The 19604-nt window shown below is 36.8% G+C and overlaps 3 protein-coding genes and 1 long non-coding RNA gene across 4 annotated transcripts; 2 read left to right on the top strand and 2 right to left on the bottom strand.

Annotated features, from left to right (window-relative positions):
- The first annotated feature begins 9 nt into the window (after positions 1-9).
- On the top strand, positions 10-2919 carry LOC137745889 (receptor-like protein CLAVATA2). Its single transcript, XM_068485923.2, has one exon. The coding sequence runs from the start codon at positions 520-522 to the stop codon at positions 2707-2709; it is 2190 nt and encodes a 729-aa protein (XP_068342024.2). The 5' UTR covers positions 10-519; the 3' UTR covers positions 2710-2919.
- Positions 2890-6810, bottom strand: LOC137745891 (protein TRIGALACTOSYLDIACYLGLYCEROL 3, chloroplastic). The gene is made up of 10 exons (XM_068485924.2): positions 6185-6810; positions 5779-5907; positions 5080-5175; positions 4873-4950; positions 4716-4777; positions 4530-4605; positions 4147-4254; positions 3761-3936; positions 3578-3662; positions 2890-3500 (listed from the first exon to the last, which is right to left on the bottom strand). The coding sequence occupies exons 1-10, from the start codon at positions 6392-6394 to the stop codon at positions 3462-3464; spliced, it is 1059 nt and encodes a 352-aa protein (XP_068342025.2). The 5' UTR covers positions 6395-6810; the 3' UTR covers positions 2890-3461.
- Positions 6811-12532: 5722 nt separating this feature from the next.
- On the top strand, positions 12533-15293 carry LOC137744130 (auxin efflux carrier component 5-like). Its single transcript, XM_068483994.2, has 5 exons — positions 12533-13355; positions 13498-13583; positions 13688-13845; positions 14696-14772; positions 14939-15293. Exons 1-5 carry the CDS (start codon positions 12670-12672, stop codon positions 15009-15011), a joined length of 1080 nt encoding a protein of 359 aa, XP_068340095.1. The 5' UTR covers positions 12533-12669; the 3' UTR covers positions 15012-15293.
- A 1893-nt stretch (positions 15294-17186) lies between these two features.
- Positions 17187-19311, bottom strand: LOC148692112 (uncharacterized). Its single transcript, XR_015953834.1, has 4 exons — positions 19044-19311; positions 18840-18949; positions 18242-18308; positions 17187-17417 (listed from the first exon to the last, which is right to left on the bottom strand). It is a non-coding gene; the product is annotated as an uncharacterized LOC148692112 (long non-coding RNA).
- Positions 19312-19604: the final 293 nt, after the last annotated feature.

The raw sequence follows: 19604 nt of genomic DNA, 5'->3' as shown, positions 1-19604 counted from the left end.
TTTGCTCAATTGGTAACTCAGCCCAAAGCAGTATTGGATCCAGTTTACAGGTCTAGTTCCATTACCAGCCCAGACAACTGAACTCAGCTCCACTTCAAAGAAAGCAAATAAATAAATAAAAAAGCAAAGGGAAGGAAGCTTTAATGGCTTCCTTTTTCCACATTTCATATCCCTCTTTGCTTCTTCCACACTATCATTTGCTCCATTTTCATCTGTAAGTCTCTCTCTCTCTCTCCCCCCCTGCACTAGTCACTTATTGCATTCTTGTTTTTCTAATTGTCCAAAAAATTTTGCTTCTCATCCATCTTCTTCAAGATTTTTTTTCCTGCTTTTACCCCTGTGGTAGGTCTAATTTATAGCTACTGCCACTGAGCTTTTTCTTCAGCTTGTCCAATACTTTGCTTCTAATCCATCTTGGGGAAGATGGGCTTTAGTTTCTCACCCTTGTTACTGCCTTAATTTACAGCTGCTGCTGCTGTTCTTCAACCCTTCTGAAAACCCTCCTCTACTTTTTTAGCCATGGAACACAAATGGGTTTCAGGTTTTTGCCCCTGTAGTACTCTGAAATTACGCGCACTGCTATTGGTATTGATAGTGCTTGTATGCTCAAGCCTTTCTCAGTGTGTTGATCTTTACCCACAAGACAAAGACTCTGTCTTGCTGTTTAGGTCGTTGGTTCAAGACCCCAGCCAGAGCTTGTCCAGCTGGGTTGGGTCTAATTGTACCAACTGGACCGGAATCACCTGCGAAAACCAGACCGGCAGAGTGGTTTCGGTTAACTTGACCAGCATGAACTTGTCTGGCCAAATTCACCCCAATTTGTGCGAACTTCCATTTCTCGAACATTTGGTTTTGTCTGAAAACAACTTTACTTCCCCAGTCCCGTTGTGTTTTGGTTCTCTGCGCAGTCTCAAAACCCTTCATCTTGATCACAATAGGTTTCAGGGGACTGTGCCTGATACACTCATGAGGCTTAGGCAGCTGAAAGAACTTGTTTTGAATGGTAACGATTTGGGAGGGCTTGTTCCTTGGTGGGTAGGTAACTTCTCGTCTCTGTTGGAGAAGCTAGATATCGGGTTTAATTCGTTCCATGGGGAGATTCCTGAAAGCTTGTTGTACTCGAAATCTTTGAAGTATTTAGATGTTGGGAACAATAATTTATCTGGTATTCTGAGTGACTTTCACCAATCTTTGGTCTTTCTCAATCTTGAATCAAATCAGTTTTCCGGTACTTTGCCTTGTTTCTCTGCTTGTGTTCGGTCTCTTGGAGTTTTGAATCTGGCTAACAATTCTGTTGTGGGAGGAATGCCTACATGTATTGCTTCGCTTCAAGCTTTGAAGCATCTGAACCTGTCATTCAATCAGTTGACTTATGAGATATCTCCGAGGCTTGTGTTTTCAGAGAAGCTTCTTGTCTTGGACTTGAGTTACAATGACTTGTCTGGCCCTCTTCCGAGCAAGATTGCGGAAACAACAGACAAGTCTGGGCTTGTTCTTCTTGATCTGTCTCACAACAGTTTCTCTGGTGAAATCCCATTGAAGATTACCGAACTGAAAAGTTTGCAGGCCCTGTTTCTGTCATACAATCTTCTTGTGGGGGAGATTCCTGCGAGGATAGGAAATCTGACTTATCTCCAAGTGATTGATCTCTCGCACAACTCTCTATCAGGCTCAATTCCGTTGAACATGGTCGGATGTTTTCAGCTGCTTGCATTGATACTCAACAACAACAATCTTTCTGGTGAGATTCATCCAGAACTCGATGCATTGGATAGCTTGAAGATACTGGATATTAGCAACAACAAGATATCTGGTGAGATCCCGCTTACTTTAGCAGGCTGTAAATCTTTGGAGACTGTAGATTTCAGCTCCAACAATCTCTCCGGAACCTTGAGTGATGCAATCACCAAATGGTCAAACCTCAGGTATCTGTCCCTAGCTCAGAATGAATTTAACGGAAATCTGCCCAGCTGGCTCTTTACTTTTCCGGTTATCAGAATGATGGATTTCTCGGGAAACAAATTTTCGGGCTTCATACCAGACGCTAACTTTAACATGAGCATAAATTTTAACAATGGCGAGCTTGTTAAAATGCAGAGAGAGCCATTCGGTACATCGCACAATGCGGATACAAAAGTTTTGATTGTGGTCACTGGTAGCAGCGAATTAAGCTTCAATTATGTACTATCTTCGATGGTGGGAATCGATTTCTCCAATAATGTGCTAGATGGGGAGATTCCAGGGGGACTATTTGGATTACGCGGTTTGCAATACCTAAATTTGTCACGCAATTTTCTTCGTGGTCGTGTTCCAGATCTAGAGAAGATGTGGAGTTTAAGGGCCTTAGATATATCACACAATTCTTTGTCAGGTCATATTCCCGAAAACATTTCCAGCCTTCAACACCTGACTCTTTTGGATTTGTCATATAACTGTTTCTCTGGATTGGTTACGAAGAAGCAAGGATATTGGAGGTTTCCAGGAGCATTTGTTGGAAATCCAGATTTGTGTTTGGAGTCCTCCGATGGAGGGTGTGACCCGGCAAGCCTCCCCGTGGTGGCTGGGAAGGCGTTTGAAGGGGAAGAGGTCGAGGGGCGGATTTCTGTATGGGTTTTTTGTGTAAGTGCTTTCCTCAGTTTCTACTTTACGGGGTTGGCCCTCTTCTGCTCACCTCGAGCACGAAATTACTTTCTCAAGACAAGTGCTTAGCGTAATGTGCGCGTGGATTCGGATGACAACGAGAAGCTGTAAATTTTAATTACTCTCTTGTAACGGATGAGTTTGTTCTTCCATGCTTTGCTTTGCTAACATAGAACTAGCTGTTCCTTCCCACCCAGAATGCTCATAATAGTATTGCATAAGTTGTAATGACGACGTTGTAGGCAAGAATTTGTTCAAATATACGTTTCTATTCGGGCATATTGCTCCCTGAGAGTTGAAGATTTCATTCAGAAGATAAAAAGATACGAAAAAGGTGCGCGGTATTAATCTTTCATCAGAATTACAACGATGAAATCAGCTCTGAACCTCTCCTATCATCCCCTCAACTCGTATGAGGAATGCCCAAAGAGTAGAAATTTTGTCATTCGATATACGATCAATCGTATATTCTTCAGTTTTGAATGCATTTTCTCTAACAACAGGGCTGAAAACAGGTGCGGAACTCATAAACTCAAAACTAACCTGGTAAGAAAGTTATTAGTTATAAATAAGGAGCAAATATCCCGGCCAACCTTGACATCTTTTTGCCATGTCTAATTCTGAATATGGCTCTCTTAACTCAGAAGCACGCCTAAAGATTCATGGGCATATGATTTTTGTTAGCCGCTGAGAATTGTTGGCATGAGCTCCAATTGACTGCAATGAAGTACGAGAAAGGAGGCAGAGTCACCGTCTGACCCATTTCCCAGCATTCTCCTCAAGGACTATGTCTTGTCTAATATGCATACCAAGGACGAGTTCTAATATTTAATCGGGCCGTCCAAGTTCCCGGATGCAAACTGAAAACACCCCCGCAAAAAATGTAAGTACTTGGTCTCGGGATCATGATTCATTGCAAGACCAAAATTGTCATTACCTGTTGAACGATTGGATTTGTTGAGGTGGTGAATTCATGAGTCATTCCATGCCAGACTATCTCGCCCTCGTAGAGAAACAACAACCTACATAATGAATTTGTATACACTTTGTTTAAAACACATGTCACACAATCAATGCAACTGTTCAATAATAACATGTCAATTTGGATGAGGCACATAACCTGTCAACAGCTCGTCTGATGGTACTATGTTGGTGAGTAACAACAACATAAGATGCGATCTGCCCAGGTTTCTCGACTGCATCCTGACCTTTTGTATGAACAGAGCGGATGAGGTCTTCTACCACAGTAGATGCAATAGGATCAAGTCCAGCTGTTGGCTCATCATATAAAAGCACCTGTTTAAGGGCATAGAAGGCTGTCAGGACTCATGAGAACACAGTACACGATTGCATCTTATTCTCAGATGAATGATACTATTGATCTTGGGACTATGAAGGAATGCAAAGGGAATCACGACTCACGAGAAAGGCAACAGTTATCAAAACATTATCCAAGGAAACAAATTAAATAAAGAACATGATAAAGTTATCATCTTCTTAAAATACCTCTGGCTCTATCGCTTCCTTTGTGGTATCATAAATTATGGATCGAGCCAGAGCAACTCGTTTCTTCATTCCACCAGACAGCTCCGAAGGTAACCGATCTTCAACTCCCTATACAAATAACCAAGATTGATTTGAACAAACTTAAAAGCCAAAGTCAAACTCCATTCTATTTAGTGCTGGTGGGGTTGGTTGGTGAGCAGTGATATCAAAATATTACATCCCATACTAACGAGATCATTAGAAGACAGTTGATGCCAAGGGTGGGAAGATACTCAGAAATGCTCAGAAATATTTGGGTTGGGAGGGAGGGGAGGGGAGGGGGTAAGTTGAGGAAGGTAGCTACTTTGCAGACTGATAAGTGATAATTGACATTTTAACCATACCTTTAACCCGACTGCAGCCAAGCTCTCAGTCACAAGCTTTGCAATTTGATCCTCGGGCATGCTCGAATTTTCATACCTTATAAATTAACAATAAATTATACTTTGACAGTTCTATTGAAACCTAATCTATCAGTCCTAACAGTGGAAAAGAGTGCCAAAATTCAAAAGAATTTAAAGCTGACTTACAGAAGAAAACCGACATTTTCACGAACAGTCAAAGAATCAAAAAGTGCAGCGCTCTGAAACACCTGTTAGGTAGTAGATAAATACATTAAAAGACATTTTTTGTATACAAGTGAACCAGAAAGAAATAGATGACCCCTATCATAACAGTGAAGTTTACCAATCCAATCCGAAGACCGGATATCTCATCATCGCTGATCAAACCAACTCTCTTTCGACCTCGAATGTACACCTCTCCCTGCTCGTTACACAATGGACATAATCTTTATAAGAGAACAACAACCAACTCATTGAAGCTCAATAAAGTCTAAACAGAAGTTAATGCAACAAAGGGTAGAATAATATGAAAACCAGCATAACTATCAACCTTGTCAGGAGCAAGAAGCCCTGCCATTATCTTCAGAACTGTAGATTTTCCGGTGCCAGAAGGCCCAATTATTCCAACAGCTTCGCCATGCCTAATCTATAAATGAATCCACAAATGACCAATAATATCTTTTATTAGAAACAGAAATTATATTGAAAATATAGGAAAGCCAAAGCAATGAAAGGGAAGACCAGTAGCACATTCAATGTTAAAGAACAATATTATAGGAAGCAATACACAGGATAGGTAAGAAGAAAACAGTCCTAAACAACACCATTCCCATCCTTACAAAAAGAGAAGCATTCTTGTTTCTTTCATTCTAGAAATCCCATCGCAACACTTTCCCAGCCTATCTAATTGAGAAAAAACCCAAACTACCTTTTGTAAGCATAACAATCTACTACATAACCCACAAGCTAAATCCCATTCAGATGCCAAACAGAGAATTGACTACTCTTCTTTTCACAAAGTATGCAGTCACAGGGTAAAGAAAGCACTGAATTCTTCAACTGAAGTGAATCGTTCGTTTTCAAATGGTTTACGAAACAAAAATTCAAACTAAAGAATTTAACTTTTGATACTCTTGACCAAGAATTATCATGGTCACAGGACAATGGCAAAGTTCAAACTGATACCTCCAAAGACAATCAATGCACAAATTTTTTTAAAACAACTAGATATCAAATGAACTAGATTCACCTTGAAGCTCACACCTCTCAATATATGCTTCTCGCCAAACGATTTGTAGACGTCTCTACACTCGATCAGAACATCAGAATCACCCTCAGGCTCCCGAACTCTACTTAAATCCTCTGATTTAAATGAATCCTGATCAGAAAAACCATGTCAGCCACAGCTACCATTTATGATCTGGATTAATTCTAGCTACTAAAACATCTAACCACGCATTTCAAGTGTCCATTGGAAATCCAACACCGTGATCAAAACACGACACAAGTTCTCCAAACTGCAGCTTATCGAAAACAATACAAAGGAAATAACAAATAACAATATAATGTAGATGTCAATAGAAGCCAAATAAGCATACAAAATGGTTACTTTACCAAACAAAAGCATGGGTTCTGAAAAGGTTGTCTAAGACTACCTCAAATTTTGTAGCAACGGATTCATCGCTCCGCAGGTTCGGGGAAGGCGCCATACAAGCACACAAAACGTTTCTGGGCTCTTCCCTTTGCTTGTCACTACTATACCAATTGATCGTCCTTGCAAATCGAACGGGCCGAGAAAAACCATTGGATGTGAAGCCGCTGGATGTCGCCAGAGGAAACAACACTGAATTCGACAGAGAAACCATGCTTCTGGGTAGCAGAACAAGATTAAATTATCGGCGCCAAAAAATCAAAATTTGAAGCAATTGAGGCCGTTGGCGTTGGAAATTTGCGATTTTGGAAACGACCCAGATCAGATTATAGGACGAAGACCATTTCTGGAAGCAACTCGGTTGCAAATAGTGGAAATTTGATGAACTTGAAGGTGACCCAGATCAGTTTTTGGGCCAAAACGCCCAGAAGAGAAACTAATTGAGTGCAAATGCTGGGAGTAATTGCCGGGATTGTGGAGGAGCTGTTGCGGCGGCTGCGTAGGTGGGGGTAAAGTGGTGGACTTTTTTCTGAATTAGCACCGCACGTGTTTTTTGCTGGGGCATTTAACTCCCTCTCACTCTCAGTCCTCCATTCTCTCCTATTGCCTTGCTTGGATTTACAGAGAGTAAGGCTATAGGCTAATTCATATTATCATGGAAGTTTAATAAAAAATTTCGGGTGCGGTTTATTTAACGAAAAATTATATTTTTACACTAGAAAGTCAATTCTGATACTATTTATTTTACCCTTTATTTTGTCATTATCGTTAAAGCTCAAAATTTTCAAGTCATTTTCATTAGTATTCCTTATTATTATTGGAGGACTTACATATAATAGTAGTCATGTGACATTCTGTTTAAATAAAACAATTAAAATTTAGGAAAATTAATGAAATGTTCAAAAAAACTTCCATTTTAATGAAAAGTTATTTTTAAAAATATAGTGAATAGTATTAGAAAAATGTATAAATACGATTTTTCATTAAAAGTAAACAGTACCATAAGTATTTTATAAGTTACTTTTTTATACATATCATTTTATATAAGTTACTTTTTTTATTATCAACGTTGTAAATTGTTGTGTGTCGATTATATTGGGACCGATTTATTAATGGTATTGGGACCATAATATCAACATCTAATTTAAAGTCCATTTTTGGGGTCAGGGATTGGAGATGACATGACGTTATCACATTATTTTCATATTTAACAAAAGATGTCCAGATTTGACTTTATCATATTTAACATTATTTTCATATTTGACCCAAAAAAAAAAAAAAAAAAGCATTTTTCTTTCATATTCCATGAAAACAGATATTTCAAGAGTTAATGGGTGATAATTATATTTGTAAACGTGAATCAAGTCAGTTGGTCAAGGTAGTGTGCTCGTTGGATATGAGTAATTTCAAAAATTAGATGGCACTCATATGTAACTTAATATAGTTTAGGTATTCATTTCATTTTATATGCAACGGTTACATTTTTATTTTATTTTAGGACAATATAAATGAAAACTTATGTCTACATATATGAAAAAGGGCTATTCAAATTTGACAACTTATTGGGCCATGAGACAAAACCCTAAATGTAGCCTTGTATTTTACATCACATTCACTGAAACATGGGCTTAGTTTGAGGAGTGAGTCCATAAAAAAGTAAAAGAAAATTAAACAATTGAGTTTTTTTCAATGCACATCAGAACACGAGCCGTTAAATTTTATTAGATCAAATAAGCTAGCTAACGGTTCTTGTTATGATGTGTAACTTACATCTTCATCGGAGAAAGAATCATGGAAGCACTGGCAGTTGGATCCTTCCGAAGCCCAGAACTGTAGATTTGGGGTCAAAAACTTTTAGTCCAAGTTCATATTAATTGGGCATATAAACCAACCCAGATTAACCCAATATTATTAGGTAAAAACTCAACCATCAATAAGGATAAACCTAAACCAATCTTTCCAAGCTCAAATTTTATCACAAACAATTTCAGGAAGATTATATTTTTATATCATTTTGTGTAGTTTATTTAAATAGAAGCAAAAAACCTACTTGTATTTATACGTCTCATCTATATTAGATAAATAACTCACAGTACAAAAATTGCTACATCTCGTGCTAAAATGAGAGCTTCTAGAGGTTTATACCCGGGGCATATAATAGGGCAACGTATCAAGATTCAGAATATATAATAACATTGCTGGGTGAAGAGATTAGATGCCTAATTCTCTAAGGAAAAAAAAAGGTTGTAATATGCGAATTCCATGCATCATCATCAAGACTGCCTCAGGTGTTTGTTCTGAATGCTACAAGTGCAGCACCCACCACTCCTATTTTTATTTTTTTCAACCAACCAAATCCTAGTCAGTCATAGACAAGAATATTAAATTAAATATAAACAGACACACACAATGTTACTATGTGTGTAAAAAAAAGTGCATCAATTCCTTGTGCATGGTTGCAAATGCTATGATATATTCTGCTACGTATCAGAAAGCACACGAAGCTTTGAGTAGAATATTACGAATGGTTTAAATTTAGTAGTGCCCAATTAAGCTATTTCATATATCTGATGGCACACATGATGACTTGTCGTATGTTAGGAACCACACATTATTTTTTGGCATTTGTTCCTTTCGGACTAGTGTTACATTCTTGCATTGCATGCACTTCCTTCTGTCCTTAATATTTAAACGAAAATTTAAAAAGTGGGAAGGGAGAGAGGGAGCTAGAAGAAGACAAGGGGAACAAGCACGCGCAGCACAATGCTCAAGCACTAATTATTCGTCTACATTTGCTTCGCAATGTAATTTCACGATTTAAATTGTTTATTTTTAATTTTCAGTCATCATTTAAAGATTATACTTGTAAAAAAATCACTTAAATAAGAAGTTTTTAAGCTTTTAGTTACTATTGTTAACCAAACGGCTTCAAATGTAATTAAAACTTATACATAAATAATCTTTCAATAATAACCTAATTGGTTCTATTATGAGAATGGACCGACATAAATAATTAGCAGAGATGAAGTTTTATCACAAAAGATCTCGGTATTAGTTAAAGTGGGATTAAGACTTCACAGATATTTCAACACTTAGGTCAAAAGATTATCGGTCATTGTTTTTCACTGTCCTTCCCTTTGGTTTTGGGTTTCAGCAGCCAATGTCACCCACCCACCCACCCACCCACCCACCCACCAGTCACCATACATAAAGATAATGCATGCACTCGCTGCCTTGATCACAAAAACATGAAGCTCCATTAGTGTGCGGTGATAGACTGTTCATATCTTATATCAATATTTTATCGGTGAGGAGTGAGCGTAATGTAATGGAAGTATCACCTCATCTTAAGTCTCACCCTGTTTTGTTAACAACTGCATACGCTTAGGTCAAAAGTGCGCACTTGTTTAGCATTCCAAATCGATATACTACGACCGATTGATATCCTGTGCCTCAAATGTGATTGCAAACAACTAAAGCTAGCCCCTCTTTTTAATTTGAATACCTATAATGCAGAGACTTGAGCTCATAGTCAAAATAGTTAGAGAAGTGTGCTCAATATTTATGTTCAAATTCTCCTTTTCATGAGAAAATTATATGGGTACCTAGAGCACAAGTCACGTGGTGTGTCATTCCTCGTACTATACCAACATTTGATGGCTGGATTGATACATCCCACTTTTGTGTTATATTAATTAAAAAAAAAAACAAATCCAAATGTTATGATTTAAGTGAAACAGTAATGTCAAGTGACCATGTTCCAAGTAACCAAAAAAATAACCCTCTTTCCATAGTTAGTTTAGCATAAAATATTTGCTCAACTCTTAACTTTATATTAATGATGACCTTATTCCGTCCAACGTACGTACATGGAAATGCTACAAAAAAAATAATTAACAGGGAGAACCAAAAACTACGAAAATAAGATGACAAAGCAAATCACTAAGTAAGCATGCTATGACTTTGGTAATTAGTTGGTGGTTTTTAAAAGTAAATGTTTATTATGGAAGCCCTTACAATTGACAAAGACAACTTGTGCACTTCTTTTAGAAGGAAGGGGGTGCTGCATTTGCGGTTGTGAAATCAAAGAAATGAATGAACAGAAACCAATGGAAAAACAACAGAAATCACAAAAGGAAGAAATTAAACCATTTGCTTAATTTCTGCGGACCAAAATTGCCTATGAATTTTTGTGGTATTGAGACATAAAGTACTCATAATATCTGTATATATACGTTCAGAGTAATTCAAGCTGAAGCTTTCCACAAAGGATATTAGAATAATATATATATATGCACAAGACCGTCGACATGATAGTAGCAAGTATCCTAAACCATCCACTTAATTAGTTGCAAAAGGAAGAAACCCTACAACTCAGCCAACTAGCTCCAATGTTTGAATTCAATGCTTGCCCAAATAAAGCATATTTACATCCCATCATATTCAAAACACAGAGGAAGCAGGGAATATATATGTATAGTCGTGGGAGTTTGAATTCATACACTCACATATCAAATGTAAAGCTGGCTATAACTATACCATGCATCAATGCAGTACTTAATCAAGTGGCTTTCTTTTTTCTTTTCTGTTTTTTCTTCCAACAAACAACAGGGTCATTTATATTATATACATTTAAATACAAGAAGAAGGATTCGACCTTGAGTGTAAAAAGAGAGTTCTTGAAAGTGAATTCCACATTGAAAAAAGGAGATTAATATATGTAAGTTGGGGTACGTACTCTTCATATTATCAATTAATTTTATGGTAAAACCTAAATTTTTTTCATGAGCACATATATAAAAACTTAATTAAGGCCAAGCCTGCTAATCAAGTGGATTTCATTAATATGCTAAGCTAATGAAAAAAAAATCAGAGGAATGTTTATTACTTTGGAAAATACACAGAACTTATTCCATATGCTGGTTGAGGGCATAATGTGATCACTGTCGCAAAAATAGTCATCTGATTCGATCGAATTCCCAAATAATAATCATAGTTGGCCTATATTTATTGGTCTTTATGTGACATGACAAGGAGCAAATTGCAGTATATTGTCGTTAGCTGAAACAATTTGTGCACAAATCTGCTTCTGAATTCCACAAGCTAGGTAGCATGATGTAAAATTAGTAAGAACATTAATCTATATCATAATTTTAAAAATCCCAATTTGCAAAGGTGGGTGGAATTATTGCTGGACCTCGTTCCTTATTCTATGTATAAAAAACCCCATTGGTGATAGCAACTTTACAATTTCAGACACTCACACGAAACTAATGTCACTACAAGGATGAAGAATCCACCGCATGTAGAGAATCATATACACCCACCATAACCCATTTTTCTTGATGCATTCCACATAACATAACTATTAATTAATGCTTGAGTAATTATGGATGCGTTTGAAATTTGCAAGAATTTTACCAAATTTCATTAGGATAATGCTTCCTTCATTCTCAATAAGAAGCAAAGTTATCATTCCCCTCTAATGTGACATTATTTTATCGTATAAATTATCATAATCAGAATGTCGCTCATTCTCTTTATTATCATATAAGGATCATTTCTACAAAAATTCATTCTATTTAGAGACTGTTTTGTTATCCATATAATTGTGTCATAAATATTTAAGCTGTTTTAATTAATTAATAGTGTATACTATATATTAAAAAACTTTCTTTGTGAACCAGAGAGTAAAATAACTATATATTATATTCTTATTACTTTAGATAAGTCTAAGGGCAGAATAGTAATTTCAATTTAGGGCCACTTTCTTCCTCCGACTGTATTTTTTTATAGAGTAATGCTATTCACACACATTTTTTTACCTTCACACATCCTTGTTAATTCTTGTCAATTGATCTTCTTCAATTCTATATTATTGACGAAAATTGAGAGAGGTGTGTAAGAGGTAAAAATGAGTGTGTGGATCGTACCACCTTTTCTATGTGTCCATCTCTCGTCAGTCTCGTACACTCACATGTATAACATGTGGCCTGAATCTAGTATAGTTATAATGTGTTTTCACTAGTTTTAAAATTCTAGAAGGCATTACCACAATATATACATACATATATATATACATACATATATATATATACATATATATATATGTATATGTATAAGAATCTTGGTCAAATTCAAGTGTCTCATTTTCTTTTCCCAATAATAAGTGATCGTTTACGGCAGCACTCTAAAATGCTGTATAATTTATTTCTCATGCGCTTAATTACATTGCATGTTACATCATCTTTGCAATAATATCGATCCCTCTCGTAAAATGATAAAACGAATAAAAAAGAGAGAAAGGAACAAAGTTGGCTTTCCCTGCATGCATATATATAGGAGTACAATCAAGTTCATGAACATCATCAAGCTAATTGTACACAGTAGCACCGCATATCATTCTTCCATTATTAATTACCAGTAGTGCTCCAAGCTATATATTGTGCTAGCTAGCTTGCCCAAATATATTTTTTTTAACACGCTAAGATGATAGGGTGGGAAGATGTTTACAAGGTGGTGGTGGCTATGGTTCCACTCTACTTTGCCCTAATTTTAGGGTACGGCTCAGTGAGGTGGTGGGGCGTCTTCACTCCCGAGCAGTGTGGCGCGATCAACCGTTTCGTTTGTTTCTTTACTCTCCCACTCTTCACGTTCGAATTCACTGCACATGTTGATCCTTACAAATGGAACTACCGCTTCATTGGCGCCGACGCCATCTCTAAGGTCATAATCGTGGTGGTGCTAGTACTCTGGGGCAAGTGCAGCAGCAAAGGAAGTTATAGCTGGTCCATCACAAGCTTCTCTTTGTGCACGTTAACCAATTCCCTAGTGGTTGGTGTGCCCTTGATTAGAGCCATGTATGGTTCGTCAGCCGTTGATCTTGTTGTTCAATCATCGGTCGTGCAGGCCATCATATGGCTCACCATTCTTTTATTCGTCTTGGAATTTCGACGAACGGGGTCGATAGACATAGTTTCAAGTAGTACTAGTGTCGACACTCGAGTTCAATCAGTTGATCCACAAGGGAAAGATGTAGAAGCTATGGAGGAGATAACAATAAGTACTAGGCCTTCCTTTTGGTACTTGATGAAGGCTGTGTGGGTGAAACTTGGGATGAATCCCAACTCCTATGCAGTTTTTATTGGTATTGCTTGGGCTTTTATAGCAAACAGGTACTGATTAAATATTTGCATCTATCTATATAATATGCAAGAAATTATTTATTAATTATACTTGAGTATTGATTAACTAAATATTCTACGTTTTTTAATATACTTCACTGTAAATTAATTAATTTATTTATGGGTGCTGCAGGTGGCATATTGAGTTGCCAAGCATCATGGAAGGATCTGTTTTAATCATGTCAAAAGCTGGTACAGGAACTGCTATGTTTAGCATGGGTGAGTAGTCGCTAATTAACCACAAATATATATATATATATATGTTAATGAATATATCTATACGGTATCGTTTTGACTCTATATGTCATGCATGCAACGTGCAGGTATCTTCATGGCACTGCAGGAAAAATTTGTAGCCTGTGGGACGAGCCGAACAATAATTGGGATGGTTTTGAGGTTTATTGCTGGACCGGCAGCCATGGCGATTGGCTGTATTGCTGTGGGCTTGCATGGTGATGTTTTACGTGTTGCTATCATTCAGGTAGTTTACTTGCAAGTTTATATATATCTCAGAGAGTTAAATAATGAATCAAGCATGCATGCCCTATAAAATTAGTGTTGTATATTTAATATATTAGTGGTTGCATGTCATATATCGTACGTGGAATAACATAAAGGTTGTTCCGATGAGCTGCCCAGCAAATTAAGCGGCCAATTTCTTCTCCACTAATTAACATCCTACCTAATCTTCTTTTTATTTGCATAACTAATTTTGAGAAAAATGAGCTTCCGTTTTGAGAAATTATATTGGGAAATGTTAATCACATATTTTCTTTTTCTATACACTCAATTTTAACTTTGGCTATTGAATTGAATGAATCAAACAAAAACAACAAATAAAATTAAACATACATGTATAAGAGAAGAAAAATAATGTATGATTATCATTTTCCGTAGTATGCATCTCCAAAACAGATTGGACAACAATACAAACATACTCATGCACGTATATAGTATATTAATCAAGCTTTTTTTAATGAAGCCTTTTATTTAATTTTGAAGAACTTAATTTGATGCTTTCATTTATGGTGTTAACTTTCTGTGCACAAACTACATATATCCAAATTAAACAAATTCAAATTAAGTAGCAGTACCGCACTGAACGTTTATACATGCTCACTAATTTAAAATTTTAAATGAATTTTCAAATAAAATGCGCGCATATCACCCTTCAACAAATCGCATAACTTGTATTTGTGATATTAAAAAAAAAAAAAATCTCCTTTTTGCATGATAATTTTATTTGTTAGATGATAAATGTTTTTGTTTTTCGGATCAAATGATAAATGTTTAATTAGATGACATATCATCATTTATATTCAATGTTGCAGGCAGCATTACCACAATCCATTACCTCCTTCATATTTGCCAAAGAATATGGACTCCATGCAGAAGTGCTCAGTACAGCGTACGAACCTCTTTTTATATACATCTATAACCTCAAATTCTTGTACACTTTAAATACGAAAAAAAAATAATCAACGTACGAGAAACACCGAAATATAATTTTCGGCAACAATATTTGAAATTGAATGTTTTTTTTATTCTTCTAACTTTGATATATTGTGTTGCAGGGTAATATTTGGCATGTTGGTGTCCCTTCCGGTGTTGATCGCTTACTATGCAGTTCTGGAATTCGTGCATTGACAACCGTCTCTCTCAGCTATATACATACATATGTTTTCAATCAATGGATCGAGGGGAAAGGGTTGCTGCCTTGCTGCTCCTCTCTCCTTAATTTGTTTTTTGTTTGATTTTTTTTTTTTTTTTTTTTTTATGCTTTAATTTGGTTTTCCATATATCAGGGTCACTACTGGGACTAATATTAAAATTAGTCTTATAGTTGCCAAAACTTGTAATCTAGTTAACAATATCGCCCTAATCTAAAGAGGATTTAATTAGACTTCAATCCTGAAGTTTTACGATAAATTAGAATGATTTTTTATGACAGTTTTGGTAGTTTCAGAGCGATAAAAAGCTCAAGTGGCAAGGTGAAAATTTATCCTCTGACAAAAATCACATGAGCAACTGGGATCTAAGAGGGAAAAATTTAAACTCAAAGTAAAGACTATTAATTCAATGGAAAACTTATCCTTTGATCATAAATTATTTCAATTATTTTTGTGCCCTTATTAAAAGCCCAAATTCAAGAATGGGCTCCTTAAACTGAACTGGATTATCCAAGCCCATCAAAATTGGGCTGGAATTATAAAGTACACAAAAAATGGTATAGAAGAATAAATCTTGGCTTTTTATGATTGCAAACGAATTTGTCTTCAAAATACTCTGTTACCAATTTAGAAGATTTCGTGTTTATAATCAAGATCATTCATTTAATAAATCATAATGTAAATATCGTCTTTGCAACATGAACAGTTTCAATTGTAACCACGAAAGTTCATAAATCGATAATAAAACATCTTAAGCAATCCTCGTCAACCAAGTTAATTCCTATGTATAAATAAAGTGTATTACTTGACGATGACATGAAAAATAATTAAGAGTAGGTTGTTTAGAAAACAAGTTGTGAGATATTTCTGTTCAGATTTCGGGTCAATGTTCATTGAGCTTGTCAAGGAATGTTATTCTTTTCTCCTTTTCTTTACTTTTTACCTTTCATTTCTTTTTCTTTTGCTAGTAATAGTATATGCAATATTTTTCTTTTTCTTTTCTATTGGAAACATTATTCCCCTTACAAGTCATTAACTTGAAATTCTAACTAAAAAACTATGTTTCTGACAAAACAAAAGGGATTAAAAGATGCCATTTTAAAAGGAAACTCTTTATTTAGTATCGAGTATTGAGGTTGAAGACCTCTAATCTAACTATTTAAAATTTCACAATCCACAGCAAACTGTTTGAGCTTATAATGTCATTTTATTCAATCACCAAAAATAAATGAAAATGTGTAGGAGACGAAAAATGTTTACCAGATTTACTTCTTTATAAACTATTTATTATTGTTGTTGTTTTGAGTGGAACAATAGCGTTAGTGGGATGAATACTTAATTGTTAGGGATGAGAAAAATTGGTGAGGATCAAACATGTACTAGAGTAAATAAACATGATTATTTTTTATCACTGTAATAAAACGTCATATGCAAATATTTAGTACTGAGCTTATAGTGATCTCTTACTCATTTTTCCATATTAGAATGGAATGACGTCAAAAGTTTGGTGTACAGTAAATGTTTTATGGTAAGGTTGCAATTCATAAGTAATTGTATATTTTATGATACATATAATATGATTAATTTATTAGTGAAATGTCAAAACTTTTCATAAGCACTTCTACGATAAGGGCTCCTATGCACTTCTGCTCGAATATAAAATTTGTATTAGTGAATGTTTAAGTGTTTCTTCATAAAAGTGTATTTACGATTCAATAATACCTTTAATTTTTATTTTTTGTATCAAACGTAATCACAAGCCCTTCTAGTGATCAAAATAGAGAAGAGCTTGGCATTTTAAGATTAAGATAAGTTCATCCTAAAAATATTTTGTAGCTTATTCACAAAATTTCGTTCTTATGATTGAATGTTTATTTTATAAAATTTTCTGTAAAAGATCAATTAAAATTAAGATCATTTAGTCAATCAATTATAACAAATAGATAGACGGTTTATAATACTTTTATCAAATTCGTTCATCCATTTTTTATACAATTTGATAAATAATCTTAATTTTAATTGATTTTTTTTACTGATTTTTATATTAATGATTTATAATATGAACAATTTCGAATCTAAACATGACGTTATATGACACACCCCGACCGAGATCGGAGCGTGCTGGCCGTCACACAAAGGTGACGTAGCCATGTGCACGTGCGGAAGCTAAAGTAGTAATATGAAAGTACGAATAATTAAAAACTAGCATACAAGTACTAGAATAAGTGCTAGTTAGTGCGATACAAATTCAGAGCAGGTCTATAGCAGTCCAATTAAAACAACAACAGTAGTACGCCCGAAGGCGACCCTACAATGGGGAGTGTCTGTCAGAACGCCGAAAAGCTCTCAAGGGAAACCACCGCAACGGCTAAGCAACTAGAACCTGGAGGGGCGCAAAACAAAAACGTGAGTGGGCAAAAACAAAGCTCTTTGAAAACCATTTCATAAAATACTTTCTAACCCCTCGCCGTAAAACCTGTATACTTCCCAGAAAATAAACATATGTACGTATGTATAAACATGTAAAACATGCTCAAGGGTATACCAATCATGCTCAAGATATGCCATGCCAAAATCTCAAAGTGATATGCAAGTGCCCAGGTATAATCATAATCAATATCATGTAATCAGGCAGCCGGAGTCACCTACGTGACCTGTACGGCTACATCTAGAGCTCAAATCTCAATCTCAATATCTAAACCTGCCCACGAGTCGGAACCACCTAAAGTGGTCTGTACGACAAGCCTGGGTGTAACATATATATACGCTCTAGTGCTACGATCACGTGAAGGCTGTGCGAATAATCGCGGGTCACCTACGAGTCGGAACCACCTATTGTGGTCTGTACGACAGGCCTATGCACCTAGCTTGGATCCAAGCTGAGCGTATGGTGCGGGAGGTGAACAACACGTGAAGGACTGTGCCCTACTCTGGGCGGGAGCACTAACACCGGGGGTGCAGGTTATGAGCTCTCTAAGCATCTCTAACCACTATATAATGCAATCGTTAAATGACGCTTACCTGGCACTTACCTATGCCTCCACAGCACCCACATATAAATATGTATATGCATGCTACTACTAATGAATGTGATGATGCATAAACGTTAATAATGACATGCATGGCATAAGGTAAATAACCCTTTTAAATCAATTTCTGGGAATATAAATGTATATAGGTATATACGGAAAACAAAAGCCCACTCACTGGTATGTAGAAGGGTCGTAGCCCCCCTGTCTCGCGTGTGCACGCTCGTCCTCTGGGTACGTGTCACCTAAATGCGAAACAACTATAAAAACGTTAACTTTAAAGCACATAACCCGTTTCTCGTAATAACTTCTCATACATTGCTCAAAATGGACAAATGAATATACCAACGTGCTCTACACAACCTCAGGATCACAACCATATTTTTAAAATAATTTTTGGACCCCGCACGCGCCCCCACGCGCCAGCACAGGCACGGACCCACGCGCCCCCCACGCGCGGCCACGTGCCAGGCACACTGACGGTGTCAACAGACGCCGTCAGGAATATTCCGTTAAACTGACGGAATATTCCGTCAAATCTAACCGGATACCGTCACTGCCGTTAGGAATATTCCGTCAAACTTGACGGAATATTCCCCTTTCTTCTCCGGCCTACCCTCGCCGGACTCCGGTCGCCGGAAACTGGGAAAAACTTTAAACTAACTATTCTCCTTCGTTTCTCAACCGTTTTCTATGATTCTTGGACCAAAAGAAAGCCCTAAACTAGTAGAATCACGTTGGACCACTTTTAAAGGCTAAAAGTTACGAAATCTTACCTGTGCAAACAACCAAAACCGGCCAACTTCGAGTAGGACGATCCCGACGTCCAATTTTGTCCAACGAAGCACTCCGAGGCTCCTTGGGACACCACCAAGCTACCTACGAGCTTAGAAATCCCAAAAACTCAACGTATAAATTTTGCATGAACAGTACATAAATCGGGGCTTGTGAATTCGACGTGAAAACGTTGAGGTTCCTACCTGAAAATGCTATGGTCGTGCTCCCCTTGACCTCACGAGTTGAATGGTGTCCTTGGTTTCCTCGATCCGTGATGGTTTGGGTGGTTTTGGTGTTTGTCCGTACGTATGGTGATAATGGGAAGGAAGAGAGAGGCACGGGGGAGAGAGACAGAGGGAGGGTGAAGAGGGACAGTGTATGTGCAGGTGTGTGTGTGTGGCCCAAAGCTTGCCAACACCACACAAGGTAACCAAAAACAATAATACGAAAACCAACTAGGGGTAAAAAGGTCATTTCCTAAGCACATTTCCGATATTTTCGGGACGGGATGTCACAACCTTCCCACCTTAAAAGAATTTCGTCCCGAAATTCAAAACAACAACGCAGCAACCCCCTAGTAGTCAAAGAACAATCGAGGGTACAAATCCCTCATCCGATTCTCTGTCTCCCACGTAGCTTCTTCGACTGAATGGTTCCTCCACAAAACCTTCACCAAATTCACTGTCTTGTTCCTCAAAACCTTCTCTTTCCAATCAATGATCGTCACCGGTTCCTCATCATACGTCAAGTCTGGGTTAATCTCA

The sequence above is a fragment of the Pyrus communis genome, chromosome 12 (assembly GCF_041283825.1).
Source record: "Pyrus communis isolate YQ-2024b chromosome 12, ASM4128382v1, whole genome shotgun sequence".
NCBI lineage: Eukaryota > Viridiplantae > Streptophyta > Magnoliopsida > Rosales > Rosaceae > Pyrus > Pyrus communis.
Note: the sequence above shows the minus strand (reverse complement) of the source record. Positions and strands in the feature narration are given on the sequence as shown.